This window comes from Thamnophis elegans, chromosome 3 (assembly GCF_009769535.1).
Source record: "Thamnophis elegans isolate rThaEle1 chromosome 3, rThaEle1.pri, whole genome shotgun sequence".
NCBI classification, from domain to species: domain Eukaryota; kingdom Metazoa; phylum Chordata; class Lepidosauria; order Squamata; family Colubridae; genus Thamnophis; species Thamnophis elegans.
The window spans coordinates 122,755,628-122,770,969 of NC_045543.1; the positions used below are offsets into that span (position 1 = coordinate 122,755,628).

The 15,342-nt window shown below is 38.1% G+C and overlaps 1 protein-coding gene across 1 annotated transcript; it reads right to left on the bottom strand.

Moving 5' to 3' along the window:
* Positions 1–4,089: 4,089 nt before the first annotated feature.
* Positions 4,090–14,710, bottom strand: LOC116506240 (chymase-like). Its single transcript, XM_032213889.1, has 6 exons — positions 14,678–14,710; positions 13,355–13,367; positions 10,942–11,019; positions 9,105–9,243; positions 5,172–5,305; positions 4,090–4,176 (listed from the first exon to the last, which is right to left on the bottom strand). Exons 1-6 carry the CDS (start codon positions 14,708–14,710, stop codon positions 4,172–4,174), a joined length of 402 nt encoding a protein of 133 aa, XP_032069780.1. The 3' UTR covers positions 4,090–4,171.
* Between the last annotated feature and the right edge of the window lie 632 nt (positions 14,711–15,342).

Here is a 15,342-nt window from a genome sequence, read left to right on the forward strand (position 1 = left end):
TACCTCTGTCCAAAAAAGTTCTACAAAACACCTTTGGATTCTGTGCTGCTACAAATAATAAAGCCACTCTGTTCTTGCTTCCTTCTTGTTGCCTTTACCTACAGCTGCATTTCTACTGCTTTAGTTCTTTTTTCTTCTTTAAGAAGAATAATCTTCAAAATCAAAACTCTATTTTATGATGGAATGATCAAAGGTTGATTGGTATGGAATGGAGGGGAATGGAAAGAAATGCAAAATGGCACAAGAGAAAAGTTATTTAACAATATGCAGTCAGGTAAATATAGAAGAAGTAGGTTAGTGCATCATAAGCACATATGTTTATTTGCCTAAACTAAAAAAAAAAACCAAATTAAAATGACATTCTTTCTAGTTTGTACAGAGAGTATAAGATTTGTTTCTTTCTGATCAGCTTCCTAGGCCATCCATTTCCAAATGACTGTGGGCAGCTTGACTTACGCAAGACTTATAAAAAGCACAATAAAAACCCTAATCTAAATAATGTTATCTAGGGAACAGATAACAGATCAACAACCAGATGAAAAGAACTGTAGTACAGACTATATTCCCGTCATTTTCAAGCCTCATTATTTATTACTTGACAGTTGGTGAGAAGCAGATGAGGTTGGCAGACTAGGGAAGCATAAAACATTTTCACAGAAGTTTCATTTCATGTAGTTGTAGAGTTAATTGTGATCAAAAGATGAAAGAAAATTCTTAGAAATTTGCTGTTGAGCACAATTTAGGTTTGACTGGGGAAGGGCCAAATTGTCAACAATCATAAATACTCCTGATAAGCCATTTTAATCTATTTCATCAGTACAGAATCATGTGATAATGTAATTTTCTGCTCAGTGATTGCTCAAGAGAATGAACCAACATAAATAACTAAAAAAGTATATTAGATGAAAATGCTGAACAATGTTTCATGCCTTGAAAATAAAGAATAATAACTTAAAAATAAAGGGGAATCAGAATATTTTGAAGTCTGGAACAGATTTTATGATTGGTATAAGACAAGGTGACAAGACAGGAGCAAAGTGTATATATTGTGATTGGACAGAAGGATAGAAAATGTATTAAGTAGGCTAACAGTTAATGGTTGAGACTAGCTGTAAATAATGTGAATATATGGTCACTTCGACTTCATGGTACTGCATTGTTTTAAATGTAAAAATAATAAAAAAATATTAAAAAAATAAAATAAAGAATAATTTATAAACTCATAAATAAGAATTGACTATTAAAAGTTCCACCAAACATGAAAAAAAATTGAGCTTGTTGCTTGGTGTCCTCTCACCGTATGTTTAGCATATATGTCATACATTACAGATAAACTACTCTTGTAGTCAATCCCCTGCCTCATATCATCTTTGACAAATGGTTGTCTAACCTTTGTTTGAAAAGATTGATTGATGAAAACTTCTAACTGCAGAAGACAAGTGGTTCCAATGCTTTCAAGTGCTCTCACATCGCCACTCATAAAAGTGTCCTTTTATGAGGACAGATCCATAAGAAGTCTCAAATGATAAAGGGACTCATGTATGTATATCTGGGAATTTTGCAATTCCAAAGGACCTCCAATTATAAGAGAAGTCCAATTATGTTATTATGCATTTAAAGCCATTCCCAGCCCAGAAATTCATTCTTCCAAATGCAAAAAAAAGGTCTGAAGTTTGCCACAATCAAACACCGGATACATAGCACAGATGAGCAATGATAACAAAAAAACCAATAACAAGATGGTTTTCAACAAGGATTTATTTTCCTCTGCTTTCGGGGAAATAAGCTACCATTTCATTTGTGATAAACATTGGAATAATTTTATCTAGCAGATTAAGTGCACACACAGAGAGAAAAATAAAGAGAAATAATTTCTAGAAACTTTTGCTTAGCTTTTATAAAGGAAAAGAAAACTTCGTTAAAAAAATTGCATTTAAATAGAAAACCTAAATACCCAAACTGATCAGTTACCCTCCAGATGAATTTATCTGAAATTGCTGTTACTTTTAGCTGGCAGGCTCAATGATTTTGTGTTGGCTGAGTAGGATGTGACTAGTCAAATACATCTAGAGGAAAAGGCTTGAAAAGATTGTCTTAAAGGAATTATAATGAATGAATATAATAAAAAAAGAATGTCAACATCAAGTGATAATTCTATTAATTGCCTTTTATAACACTCTTTATCCAACGAGAAATTCTTTTGTCAGAAGGGTGTAGACACCAGGATAACATTCACATCCACATCGTATACCAAACGAAACGATGCCTCTTTGTTCCCTTTGCACATCAAGGACCACCAGAATCACCCTGCACGGAGAAAAAGGGGTGGGTGGGGAGAAGAGGTTTTTTGCATTATTCCAATAGTCATATTTAATTTATTTATTCATCAAATCTATATTTTGCCCATATGACTGATACAACGTTTCCAACTTTCCAATTTTGTCTGGCTGGGAGGCCCCCCTGCAAGTGCCCCATTCAGGTGACTGGAGAAAGGGGCCAGAGGATGCTTTCTCAGTAGACGCCCCTTCACTCTAGTATACTTTGACCTTCCAAGGCCAGAAGTGGAGAAATATGCCCATCCTTGTCACAGAATCAACCTTCTGCCCTGAAGCATGTAAAAAAGTTGCAGGACTTTGATTGCCTAGTTTTGGTTTCCATATTTACTTTTCTTCATACTCTGTAGCCCCCTCTACATATATACTTGTCTGTTCTGTCCCCCCCCTTCTCCGCTCGTTAAACAGATGACAGGCAAACAACTTAAAAGGAACTCTCTTTATCAGTTCTCAGCTCAGACTGGCTGCGAGCCCAAAAATAACATAAATACAGTCTCTGACGAGATAACAGAATACTAAACGAAAACTCTTACAACGCAATGCACTTCTCCAAGTGTATCCTTGAATCAGAGTTACAGAAAACAAAGCACTTCTCCAAGTGTACCTTACATAAACCACGACTGATGATCCATCAATGTTGAACGAACCAAGGAACGCACGAAGGAACGTTGACTCCTGCAACTAGGGTGTGGCACATCCGTCCTTTTATCCCAGAATATGCCCCAACGAGCCCCAGCTGCATAATTAATCTTGCATCCTGAAAAGACTCACAGAAGACTGCTACGGAGTCGCAACACTTATCCTTATTTCACAATTCTAGAAAATGAGTTTAAGCCAAAATATATATTTTTTCCCAACACCTTTGAAGGAGAAGTGGAGGGGAGAGGAAATAGGTGTGAGTGTTTCTGTGTGCATGTATCTGTATGTGTGTTTGTGCTTTAGCTCACTCCCATCACTGCTTTCTTGATGAGGAAATGACCAATACATTTAGTTGCCTAAAGATACAATCTTTCTGCAAGTGTGAATTCTGAATAGGTGAAGAATGTAGCCACAATTAGGCAGACAAGATGCCAGCTACACTTCAGAAAAATTCACATTCTCTGGTGCCCCTCCCCCCAAGTGCTCCATCAATAAGTACAGGTAGTCCTGTACTTATCATGTACAGGATAAATGACCTGTACAGTTCATTTAGTTCATTCAAAGTTGTAAAGTTCACTTAACAACTGTGGCAAGAAAGTTTGTAAAATGAGTAAAATTCACTTATTAACTGTCTCACTTGGCAACAGAAATTTTGGCTTCAGTCAGGCTCATAAGTCAAGGACTTTTTAAAAAAGATTCATCACATACCATAATGCTGCCAATCTAGAGGGATATATAATTCCAGAAGTTTTTTTGCAATTGACTTTATGATGGGAAGATTTTACTAATTTTACAATTGTTATATTGGTAGTGTAGGACTTTGATTTCTTAGAACACTAGAAGCGTGCAAGTAGGATTACTTCATTCGTTCAAATTCTGCTTTTGGTATATTATTTTTGAATTTCCAACATTCAGAGCAGGTAGATAGATATACTTACTTTACATGCATCATTGCTCCTCTCTCGTCACCAGCACACACCATATTCTTTGTCACTATTGGATCGGAATTATAGTGCTTTTGATCATTGCAGATGGTTCTTGCAATGACAGTGACATTAACTTCACGGAGGACATCTGATAGTTTTTCGACTTTCAGTAAGCCCCAACCAGCTACCAGACACTGTGTTCTTGGCTTGAGGTCACCATACTTCTGAGGAAGCTTGACGATGGTAACATTCTTGTTAAGTTGTGCTTGTTTATTAAGCTTAAATGAGAAAAGAGGGAAGGCAAAAAAGATTAACCTTTACATTAACAGTCAGTATGGTGTGTAATGTCTCGTATGTAGACTTGCACCTTGGAGAGTCACACTATCTCAGTCTGACCTACATTGCTTCCCAGACACAATGGGTCGGGAAGCACATTTATATCATCTGAGCCCCTTGCATTAAAAACAACTATAATAGTAACAAGATTAATACTTTGAACTTCTTCAGATGGGTAATTTCACATCTGCTGATCATTTATATAGAAATAAGAATTCCTCCATCCTGCTCTCCATTTCTGAAATGAAAGTGAAAAGCATTTTTTCCAACACATAAGTGTGATAATATTCTTTATTCCACTGCTGCCATCATCAGTGGAGGTTCCTATGCCAATGAAATGGGCGTCAACTGTTAGGCTCCTCTTATGGGCTGCTGGTCATCCCTTTGAGGTAGGCCAAATCAACAACATGAGTCAATAATTGTTTCTTTTATTCTCCCTCCCTTCTCAAGGCTAGAGCTAAATCCCTTGTATATTACTTTCTGGGGTATGTATAGCTGTGTCAGGGAGGCCTCCGTCCATTCCCTAGGAAAGAAAAAACCTTGGCTCCATAGATTTAGAAAAAAGGTACATTTGCTATGAGAGAACCAAATGCAATAAGTTCAGGCAAGATCTGAAGGCAAAAGTGTGTGAAGCAGCAAATTGAAACTAATTCAATAGCCCAACCCCCTTGTAGCTAGGCAACTCTGGCTCTGCATACCAAAGAAATAACCTTAGAGATAAGCAAAGCCCATACCGTAGTTGGAAAGCTGTAATGAGAATTCTCCACTGACCCCACCCCCATTGCAGGTAGTAGCAGTGTAGCTGACATTTGCTCCTTCCATAACAGAGACTTTAGTTCTAGTCCCAAATGGACTTCCTATATCCATAAAGAAAAGGAGAAACCATTCTTGATGTCCTTCACATGTATATTATTTATGTATAACCCTTAGAATATACCTGAAAAGCATAATGTCATTCTCCTTTGTGACATTATTATAGTTCGGGTGAGAAATGTACTTATTAACTTTGAAAACTTGTTTTGTTTTGTCTTCTTCTGAATGAATTCCAAGAATACTTTAGTGTCCTTTGTTCTAAAAAACAAAGAGGGTAAATAAGAATTGAGTAAAGTTCATTTGTAGCAGGATAATATGTTATAATCTCAGCTAAAGGATATCAAGTTTTATCATTTGCCAGTTCAATCTTCCGTGTTTCTTAGAAGTTAATTCTACTGTATTTAACATTGTTATATCCTGGCACAAAAATTAAAATTTGGAGACAGCAGGCTTTACTTCAATTTTCATTGGAGTATTATTTCAACAGTGAAAGTAAATATATATTTTGATAGAAGATGCAAAATACCTTCAATGGCCTATTCTGGCCATGTTCAAAAATAAATTACAATACATGAATATTCACACCTATATATGGATATTCGGGAAGTAAAAAATCAAAGGGAGCAATGTTCCCTCTAATTTTTTTTCAGTGTGAGCGGAAAAGTATAGTGTTTGAGCGGCACAGTTTCATGCCTGAGCACCTAAGAGAGCCACAGTTTGAACTGCTGTCACGTCTGCTGGACATTTGCGCAACATACCAAGCGTCAAGCGCCGATTGCTAGCGAGGTTTCAGCCTGATGAATGCCAGGCTGAAAAGTGCCACTCAAAGACTATACTTTTCCGCTCACCCTGAAAAAAAAAAAAGGCTCTCTGCTCAGCTTTTAGATTGTTAGACTGGCTAGAGAGAGACATGGCACCAACAGGGTCCTGGGTCCTGGCATTTTGCAGGCAACCTGTCCTCTCACATTCCTTTGGAATGCAACCCATCACATGTGAATTAGATTTTGCCAATTATCCTATTAAAAGATAACGCTATTATTCTAAAATACGACTAACTCGATATTAAAAACTGTAAATATGTAATGCTGATAAATAATAGCAGTAATTGTTATTTAGTATGATTAAAATCAGTATTGATATATCAATATAATATCTATCGAAATTGACAATATACACTAAAATAACAATACAAATATATAATGTGGAATATAAATGTAATAAATATAATATATAAATGCACATAAATGTAATAAAATAATTTATCATGAAACTCTCCCCCTTTAAAGTAGTAAGATCAATTAAATAGTCTAGCAAGTTTGGACAATATGCTATATGTTATGTTACTTAAGAATATATACCTCAGAATCAGATACAACATCCACATCATTTCCAACTGAGTCAATAAAATCATATGCCATGCCAAAACTATTTTAAATAAAGATATGAATTAATCAAGTATTGCATTTATTTTCAAAATGAATGTACAATTTTTTTATTATTTAAGTTTTGTACCCTATATTTTCTAACTAACGTTAACTTTAAAAGACGTTACATCAGACTACAATACAAGTAATTAAATGAAGACTAAAATAAGTGTTTGGCATATTGAGCTTTTATATTTCTTTCTTATATTGCTTCCTTAGTTGAGAACTTGCTCCTCAGCTTACTTACGCATTAACTGTTGTTGCTTTTATGGTTTATTCATTCACTGCTCCATCTTCAGTTTTTTTCACAAGGGGCAGGGCTTCCTTCCTTCCTCCCTCCCTTCCTTCCTTCCTTCCTCCCTTTCTTCCTTCCTTCCTTCCTTCCTCCCTCCTGCTCGCTCATCCCCTTCCTTCCTTCCTTCCTTCCTTCCTTCCTTCCCTCCCTCCCTCCCTCCCTTCCTCCCTCCACTCCTTTGGCCACCAATTTTGATCCAATTCTCTCTCTCTCTCTCTCACACACCACACACACACACACACACACACGTTCTTTGGTGGGGGGTTAATTACTCCGCCTCACTGCGCAAAGTCGGCTCAGCATGTGTTCGGCCCCCCTTACGCTGAATCAAATCCGCGGCCGGCGGGACCATGGGGGTTGCATTTCAAAGCGCCAGTCCTCTTGCTTCTTCTCCTTCATCAGCAAAGCTCCCGCTGGCTTCCCCGCCCATGGCAGTGGTGCCACTCCCTCCACGCGGAGCCCCTGAGCTGGCTCCTGCGTTATCCCTCCCCCTTCCTCCTCTGCCGTGCTTTTGAGGCCGCGGGAGCTAGTAGGAAGTGGCGGAGGTGGAGGCGGCGGCAGGGGTAACCCAGAGCCCAGCTGAGGTGGAGTCAGCTGGGCTCTGGGTTACCCCTGCCGTCCGCCTCCACCTCCGCCGCTTTCCTACCAGCTCCCGCGGCCTCAAAAGCACGGCAGAGGAGGAAGGGGGAGGGATAAAGCGGGAGCCAGCTCAGGGGCTCCGCGTGGAGGGAGTGGCACCACTGCCATGGGCGGGGAAGCCAGCGGGAGCTTTGCTGATGAAGGAGAAGAAGCAAGAGGACTGGCGGCTCATCAAAACAAGACTGGGGAGGTCCTTTGGCGGGAGGCCAGTTCTAGCCGCCTGCAAAGGACTTCCCACGTTTGCTTTGGTAGAAATCTCTGCGCGGCAGTTAGAAACTTCTGCGCGGGGATTTCTTTCCATGTGCGCGGCCGCGCACAGTGCGCACCTTAGAGGGAACAGTGAAAGGGAGGTCAAATTATTTGCAATTTTCAGAAAACAGAACACCAATAATGTGCAGGGAGGCTTGTACTATTATGTCATGCTTTGCTCTACATGGAATAGAAACAACTGGAAGAGGGCTTGTAAATTCTCTAATATCATCTATGAAAGTTGATTCCAATCTCTGGCTAGTAAGTATGCCAGCACAATCTTGTCTGCTATTTTATCAAGGTTTTTGGTTTATCCCAGTTTCTCCCTACTGTGGTTTGGGTGTGTGTGTGTGCGTGTTTGTGTGTGGTCAGAATTATTCTTATTGGGTTTTATGATCATGGATTTAGAAAAGAAGTTTGAGAAACCAATTTTGCATATGGTACTGTGGCGAGATTATTGCATGCAAGAGGTTGGGAAAGTAATGAAATATCAATGGAAGTTAGGATTATAACATTAAGTGAACTTGAAAAAATAGCAAAGTCTTCCAGTCTGGATACAGGAAAGAAAAAAAAGAAAACATTCTTTTGAAAGCTGGTTACCTTACATAGAGAAGAAAGAAGAAAAGATTAAATTGATGATTTCTCATTTGGGATTTAAAGAAGGTCAAAGAGATGGTGAAAATAATAAAGTGATAATTACTTTGATAGAAATAAGTGTGTATTTTCTTCTCTTTTAATTTCTTTTCTGTTTCCTTTTTTTCCTATTTTCAATCTCATTTGTACATATTTATCGTATTGAAAAAATTCACATAGGCACATGAACATGAAACATAGATTGGATTTCTTTGCTTCATTGTCACCCCTAGAATTTATACCAAGAAGGCTGGGACAGTGAACAATTTACCTTAAAGATGATACCCAGCTGAACTGTGTGTTCAGCTTCATGCTTGTGTGAGTAAAGCGTGGTTGGAGCTGCCATCTTTCTATAAATCTTGGTGGGGTGTGTGTGAGGAGGGCTGGCTTTGTTGCTGTAAGTGGGTTGATTGGCTCTGTGGTTGCATCCTGTTTGGTAGATGGAGTTGATGTTTGATACGAAACAGCTGACCAATCTACAAACATCAATCTCCATCTACCAATCAGGATGCAACTACCAGCCCAATCAACCCACTTACAGCAACAAAGCCAGCACTCCATACCCACCCACCAAGATTTATAGAAAGACGGCAGCTCTGACCACGCTTTACTCGCACAAGCATGAAGCCGAAAACACCAGCCTGAAGATGGCGAGTGGGTCCTTGCTGAAATGTTGCCAGACAATCTGAAACTTACACGGGAAAAGATCCAAATACAACAAGACCAGCATACCTACCGGTGAAATTCTACAAATATATATTTAAAACAAGATTTTAAAAAAGAAATAAATAAAAACCTAACAAAACTCCAAACTTACATTTCGCAATGAGCTGCTGTTAATACCCAGTTTGATTTGATCAGGGTCCCCCCACAAAGTGTTGGGTATTTGATCTTGGCCATAAAAGGTCTTGAATGTGGAATTGATTCTTTTCCTCCATAGATCCGGGCACAGTGATCTAAAATAGAATGAAGAAGCCAAGCTATCATGAGTCACAAAATACAACTTTAAATTAATCCATTAGCTAAGAGGAAAAGGAGCCAACACAACATGTAAATGTTTCATCATACAAAGTGCTCACACTTTGTGTTATAGTGGTGTATCATCAACCGATCAAAGCAATGTTGCTTTTTTGCACTTATTAATACATTTCACACATTTCATACAGTTTAGATTGCAGCACTTCCAGTTTGGCATGCTTATCTTGGATTTTTAGGGATTTCATCTGGAGGACACCGGGATTGAAGAAGTACAGTTACATACCTTGAAAGCATATTAAAATGTGGACATTCTAGGTTCCTTCTATGTGCTTGGTAATAGCTAAATTTAATGATTACTTTTCAGACTTCTGTAAAAAGTGTAATTTTTTTTGTATGACATGTTGTATACTGAATATCTCAATGAATTGTGATATGTGTTACTCCACGTGTTACCAAATAGCCTGACAATCCTATTCTAAAAAGCTAAACGTTCTAGACTGTATGAGTAAGCCTGATTCTCATGAAATCCCTAAAATTAGGTGCCAATTAATTTTAAATTAAAGTTAAATTAACTTAATAAACTAAGTTATATTAAATCAAAGTCTTTATTGATGGATACAATGCAAAATTATCTAATAAGTGTTTTATTTATTTTGTGCTACCGATATATTGAAAGAATAGAACAGAAAGAAAGAATGAAAGAGTAGGAACACAGAAAAGATAAGAAAACTACAAAATTCTCTCTCCCCCCCCCATCCCTCCCTCCCTTCTTCATCCAGGGCCTTGCTGAGGAAGGAGTGACACTTCTTTCTTTTCCTGTTCTCATCTGGGTGTTTATTCTTTGCCAACACTTTCCCAATAACTATGTTCAGCAGCTACATCTCCAATTAATCAACAGAACTGTCAGGGCAGCTCTGTTGCAGAGACTCAAAGTAAAAAAAAAACCAATACAAAGATAGTGAACCTATTCATTATGGATAAGAGCTCTTTGTGTGGCCCTTATATTTAGAAATGATAGGTTTCTGATGTAATAATACAAATCCTTAATAATTACATACTGCAATTCGTATCCAAGGATAAACCTGACATTTTATTCAAGTTGTCCTTTCCTGATACAATTCTAAAATCTGGTATTATGGGGTTAGGTATATATGGTCAGAAGCAAAAATCTCCTTGTTCTGGTACAACAACAGTATATTAATGTTAATGGTTAACCACAGTTAATGCAAAATTCTCACTGAGAATTATGAGGTTGCATTAACAGAAGAAAAGATGTCAGATTTGGACTTTGGACCTCTTCTGTGTGTAGATATGTATGTTTGCGTTTGTGCATGTACATAAACTATATGCAGTATATATATATATCCTGAATCTTACAATAGTTGCATTTTTTCATTACTCATGGCTTTTCTAGTATCTGTAATAAAATTACCCTCTTAACAACTGTAGCTTTGAATCTCTCCTGTGGGCCTTCTATTATCAGTATCAGTTCATCCTGAAGGAGACCTGAGCTATTTCCTCTTCATCGTGATCCAAATTCAAGGAGAAATCCATACATTTGAAACAAACTGTGGCTTATCTTCTTACTTTTTCCTTGATTGTTCTGAGCTGATGTTATCAGAAATGAAAAGAAATGAAAAAAAGAAAGAAAAAAAGTAGCATAATTTAGCACTTACCTCCTGGAATACCGAGGAGAAAATCACAACAGTGAACCACAAGCCCATTAGACGAACCATCTTTGCTTTTTTGTGTTTCTCCACATCAAAGTACAGAATGTATATATATGTTGAGGAAGGTAAGGAAGTGGTTGTTGGCTTCATCCTACAAAGGGCGTTCCTTTACACATTGAGAAAGTGGAATCCTACTAAGATATTCAAAGTTATTTTCTTTTCATTTCTAGTACGAACGCTTTATCATACTTAACTTACATGGTTAATGAGGTGGAAAACAAAAGATAGGAGAGAACACTTGTTAAGTTTCATGTTTGCATTTCACTGTGTGTGAGAGAGATGCGTGGTTTGGCTTGCTGAGTAAAAATTGTAGGACGAGGCTATTGAACCAAGTAAAACAACATATATAGCTGATAATTTCCTCTTTATTCTGAGAAAAGGTTGCATTAATAAAAGATATATGAGTTTCCTAAAATGTCCAGTCTACATACATGAAGATAAAACATTTGATGTGTGGCTGCTCCACCAGCCCCATTTGAGAATATCATCATATACAATGAAGACATTCTCTAGACAAATCTTATTAATTCGGTGAGTGATGATTCTGCATGGACCATTTTGCTGAAACAAAAGTCATTCTAAATATAACTTGTTTTATGTGTCTTCTTCTCCCATCATTTCCATTAGCAAAGACAACTCCAGTTTTCTTTTGAAATGCTTCAGTTTTCAAAATGATAGCTCGATTGTTATAGAGTGACTATCCTAAGCTCTATAGTATAGCTGCCATCCATGGAGTTGGTGTGTTTTGGAAGGATTTTTCATACTCCTCTGCCTCCTGGCACCTTTGCTCATCTTAAGCATTTCATATCCATTAGAAAATCAGCATTATAGCATCTTTATAGTCTCCTCTCTATCTCCTCCTAGAAAAGTTAGTGTCTTTTGTTATATTCATGAAATTTCCTTTAAAAAAAAAAAGATTTTATTGGTAAAAGAAAATACAACATCCATAACTTGTAAAAAAACAATACAACTACATTTCGAGATATCCCATACTATCAAATCATTATAAACATCAAAGGTTAGGTATCTTATTCCTTCCCTCCCTCTTCCTCTTCCCTCATTTCTTCTTTCCATACCCTTTCTTCCCTCCCCCCCCCTTACTTTCCTTCTCCCCTGCCTTCCCTCCTTTCTTTCTCCTTTCCTTCCCCCTCCTTTCCCTCCCTGGATCCCCCCCCTCCTTCTCCATACCTTCCCCTCCTTCCCTTCCTCTTTCCCTCCTTCTTCCTTTTCTCTTAATCTCCTCCCTCCCTCCCTCCTTCCTTCCTTTCAACTCTCTTCTCTCTTTCTTTCCCTCCCTCTTTCCCTCTTTTACAACCCTCTCCTCTTCCCTCCCTCCTTCCTCCCCAGTTTCTGCTCTTTCTTCTCTCCTTCTTTCTTCCCACCTCCTTTCCCTTCTCTTCTTTCTCTTCCTCCTCTTTATCCTTCCCCCCTTCTTCTGCCTTTCCTGTTCCTCTTTTTTCTCCTCTCCATCCTGACTTCCCTACTGTCCTCCTCCCCTCCCCTCTAACCTTTGTTACATTTACATATTTTCCTCTGCTGAGGACAACTGGTTCTCTTTCCTTTCCTTGCTTAAAGAGGCAAGGATTATAAATCCTCTCCGCCTCATCTAAAATGAGTTTAATTGCTAATTCCATGCAGGTAGTAATTTCCATGCTGTCGATACATTATATAATGTAGTTCAGAAGGGCTTCAATAAAGCAAGCAGTGCTATACCCCCCACATCTGTTATCAATTTAGAGCACATACATAGGAATGCTTGAAACCATTGAGAAAGTTTTATGCTGGTCATTTGAAGGCCAGATTTGCCATCTTGGCCACAATGGATCATGCTGCTGCTGTATCTATTTATCTGCCTAGCTTAAGGTTGTTGTCCCCCCCCAAAAAAAAAGTCTCCTGTAAAATGCCTTCCCATGCAATCAGTGCCTCCATTTGCAGAAAAGGCATTATGCTAGTTTCACTGGGTGGCCAAGCTGAATGCAAATGGGTGAATTTGTTTCAGAGATGATGGCATCTTCCTTCTCTACCTTATGAATATAATGTGGCAAGCTCCTTCTAAGCATCCTAGTTCATGTTCAATAAAATGGGATAGAGAGACTTTAGCTAATTTGGTTAATTTGGTTACCCGTGGGTCAGGGGCATCTGAAGAGTGGTTTAAAAAAGGCAAGATGGTGGCTGTGAGTCACAGCTGAAGCTCCACATGTTTTTATGTAGGTCATGCTACAAGGCTCATGCAAAGAGGAGGGGTTTTGATCAATGAGACACAATAACCATCTTTTCTTGAAGTCCTCCTCTTATGTGGATTCCCAGTGGCTATAGCCTTTCTCTTTCCATATTTCCAAACAGAGTGAGCTCCCATTACCTTGTCCCAGCTTCTGCAACACAGCATGTAAACATTCAAGTTGAAAAATAGGAAACCACCTTTGGTGGAAGGTAACAGAATTCGTGCATCTTCAGCAATTTAGTCATGCCGGCCACAAGACCATGGGGACTTCGTGAGACAGCACTGAGTTCTTGGCTTTGAAAGGGAGATCTGCACCACCCCTAGAGTCAAGAACAACTAGCACATATGTGAGAGGGGGAACCTTTACCTTTCCATATTACCAGTTGAAATAGCATCTTAGTCTGCTGGCCATATGATAGTTAAAAAATGAGAACTAGTTTCTCGTGGTAGAATGTTGGAACAAAGATGTCAGTCAATAAAAAGATCAGATGTACAGAGAAATGTGTTAAACCAGCAGAGAGATGAAAGCAGCAGCAGAATGAAACTGTGCTGGGTATAAAGAGGAAATTGCACCTTTAAGTCAAGAATAGCCACCAGCTATTTCAGTGGCTTCTTCCTAGAATTGAATCAAATGTTGTCTAGTCATGCTTAAGACCAATTACAGATTAGAGCCTAGTTAAAAATTTGCTAAGGACTAGAAAATTCTTATACCAGCATAGTAAATTGCACAAACACATATATCTTGTATGTATGTATGTATGTATGTATGTATGTATGTATGTATGTATGTATGTATGTGTATATAATCTGGTTGTGATGCTTAATTTGTTTACTTGGTGAGGATGACAGATAATGAAATAAAACTGAATAAAAGGAATGCTGAGTATTTGCAAACCATCTCCTCCTCCTCCTTCTCTTCTTCCTTCTCCTTCCTTCCCTCCCTCCCTTCCCCCTCCCTCTCTCCCTCCCTCCCCCCTTCCTTTCTTTCTTTCTTCTTTCTTCTCTTTCTTTTCTTTCTTTCTTTCTTTCTTCTTTCTTTTTTCTTTTCCAGTTCAAGGCTACTCTTAACCCCAAATTCTTACTTCACCTTCTATGTAGTACCAAAATAAGCTGGGATCTAACTGCATACACTCTTCTGTACATGGAGCTGTTCAGAATGGCCAACCATCAGAGAACCTCTAGGTATTGTAATCTTGGTAAATCTGGAGGCATTATGTTGAACAATGCTGCTACAAATGATCAAAATATTATTTTCACTTCTTAATTTATTCGTATTAGGTTATCATAGCTGGGCTCCAAAAATCCAAATGACCTTTAGACAATGGTCTTCTTTTGTTGCCATCTAGTTGTTGTGTAAATTGCAAGCCCTATTTATAGATTATTTCTTATGAACACTTTTATTTTGCATTCTACTGGTTAGTTTCCACAACTGTATGGCATATAGTGAAGTCTGCTTGTTACCTTTTGAGGGCATTCATAAGAAAGGCTCGTCATGACTAAATAGATCTATTTAGTCTCCTTTTCTGCTTTGGCTAAAATGGCTAAATAAATGCCTTTAATTCCATTGGGATTTTAAGTGACCTAATTAAATATGCTTGTATTATAATGGCATGGTCTCACAATGTCTTTGAGATTATATGGGGTTCTCCATATTCCATGCAAGTCTCATCCTCCCTTCTTTTTATTGTTACAATAATTTTTTTGCTATCAGTGAACAATGTTGAGATGAATATAAAAAGGAGGGTTTTTTGGAAAAGGAATGTTTTGAGAATGGATCCTCTTCTCTGTAGCTAAGATAAATCTTTGGTTTATCTTCCTAATAGGTTCAATTATTCACATGGCTGTGCTATCAAAGAAAACTTCCTTTTGGTAATGTGATCTGAGAGTAAGGGGAAAAGGTTTACAGAACTGGGATTCCCCATTTCCTAGTTGCAACAATGCCTCCAACGTACAAATTACCTTTGCTATTCAAGGAGTGACATTTCTTCTTGTTTTGGCCCTTCTGTGATTGGCATTCAGTTATACCTCTGTCCAAAAATGTTCTACAAAACACCTTTGGATTCTGTGCTGCTACAAATAATAAAGCCACTCTGTTCTTGCTTCCTTCTTGTTGCCTTTACCTACAG

Bases quoted from the DNA above. Each gene is read 5' to 3' on its own strand.
- LOC116506240 (XM_032213889.1), bottom strand. From the start codon at position 14,710: ATGACGAGCCTTTCTTATGAATGCCCTCAAAAG. The intron at 9,244-10,941 runs GTAAGTGCTAAA...ATTCTATTTTAG, and splicing joins TCTCCTCGGTATTCCAGGAG to ATCACTGTGCCCGGATCTAT. The intron at 5,306-9,104 runs GTAAGTTTGGAG...TTTGTTTTTTAG, and splicing joins ACAGCAGCTCATTGCGAAAT to AACAAAGGACACTAAAGTAT.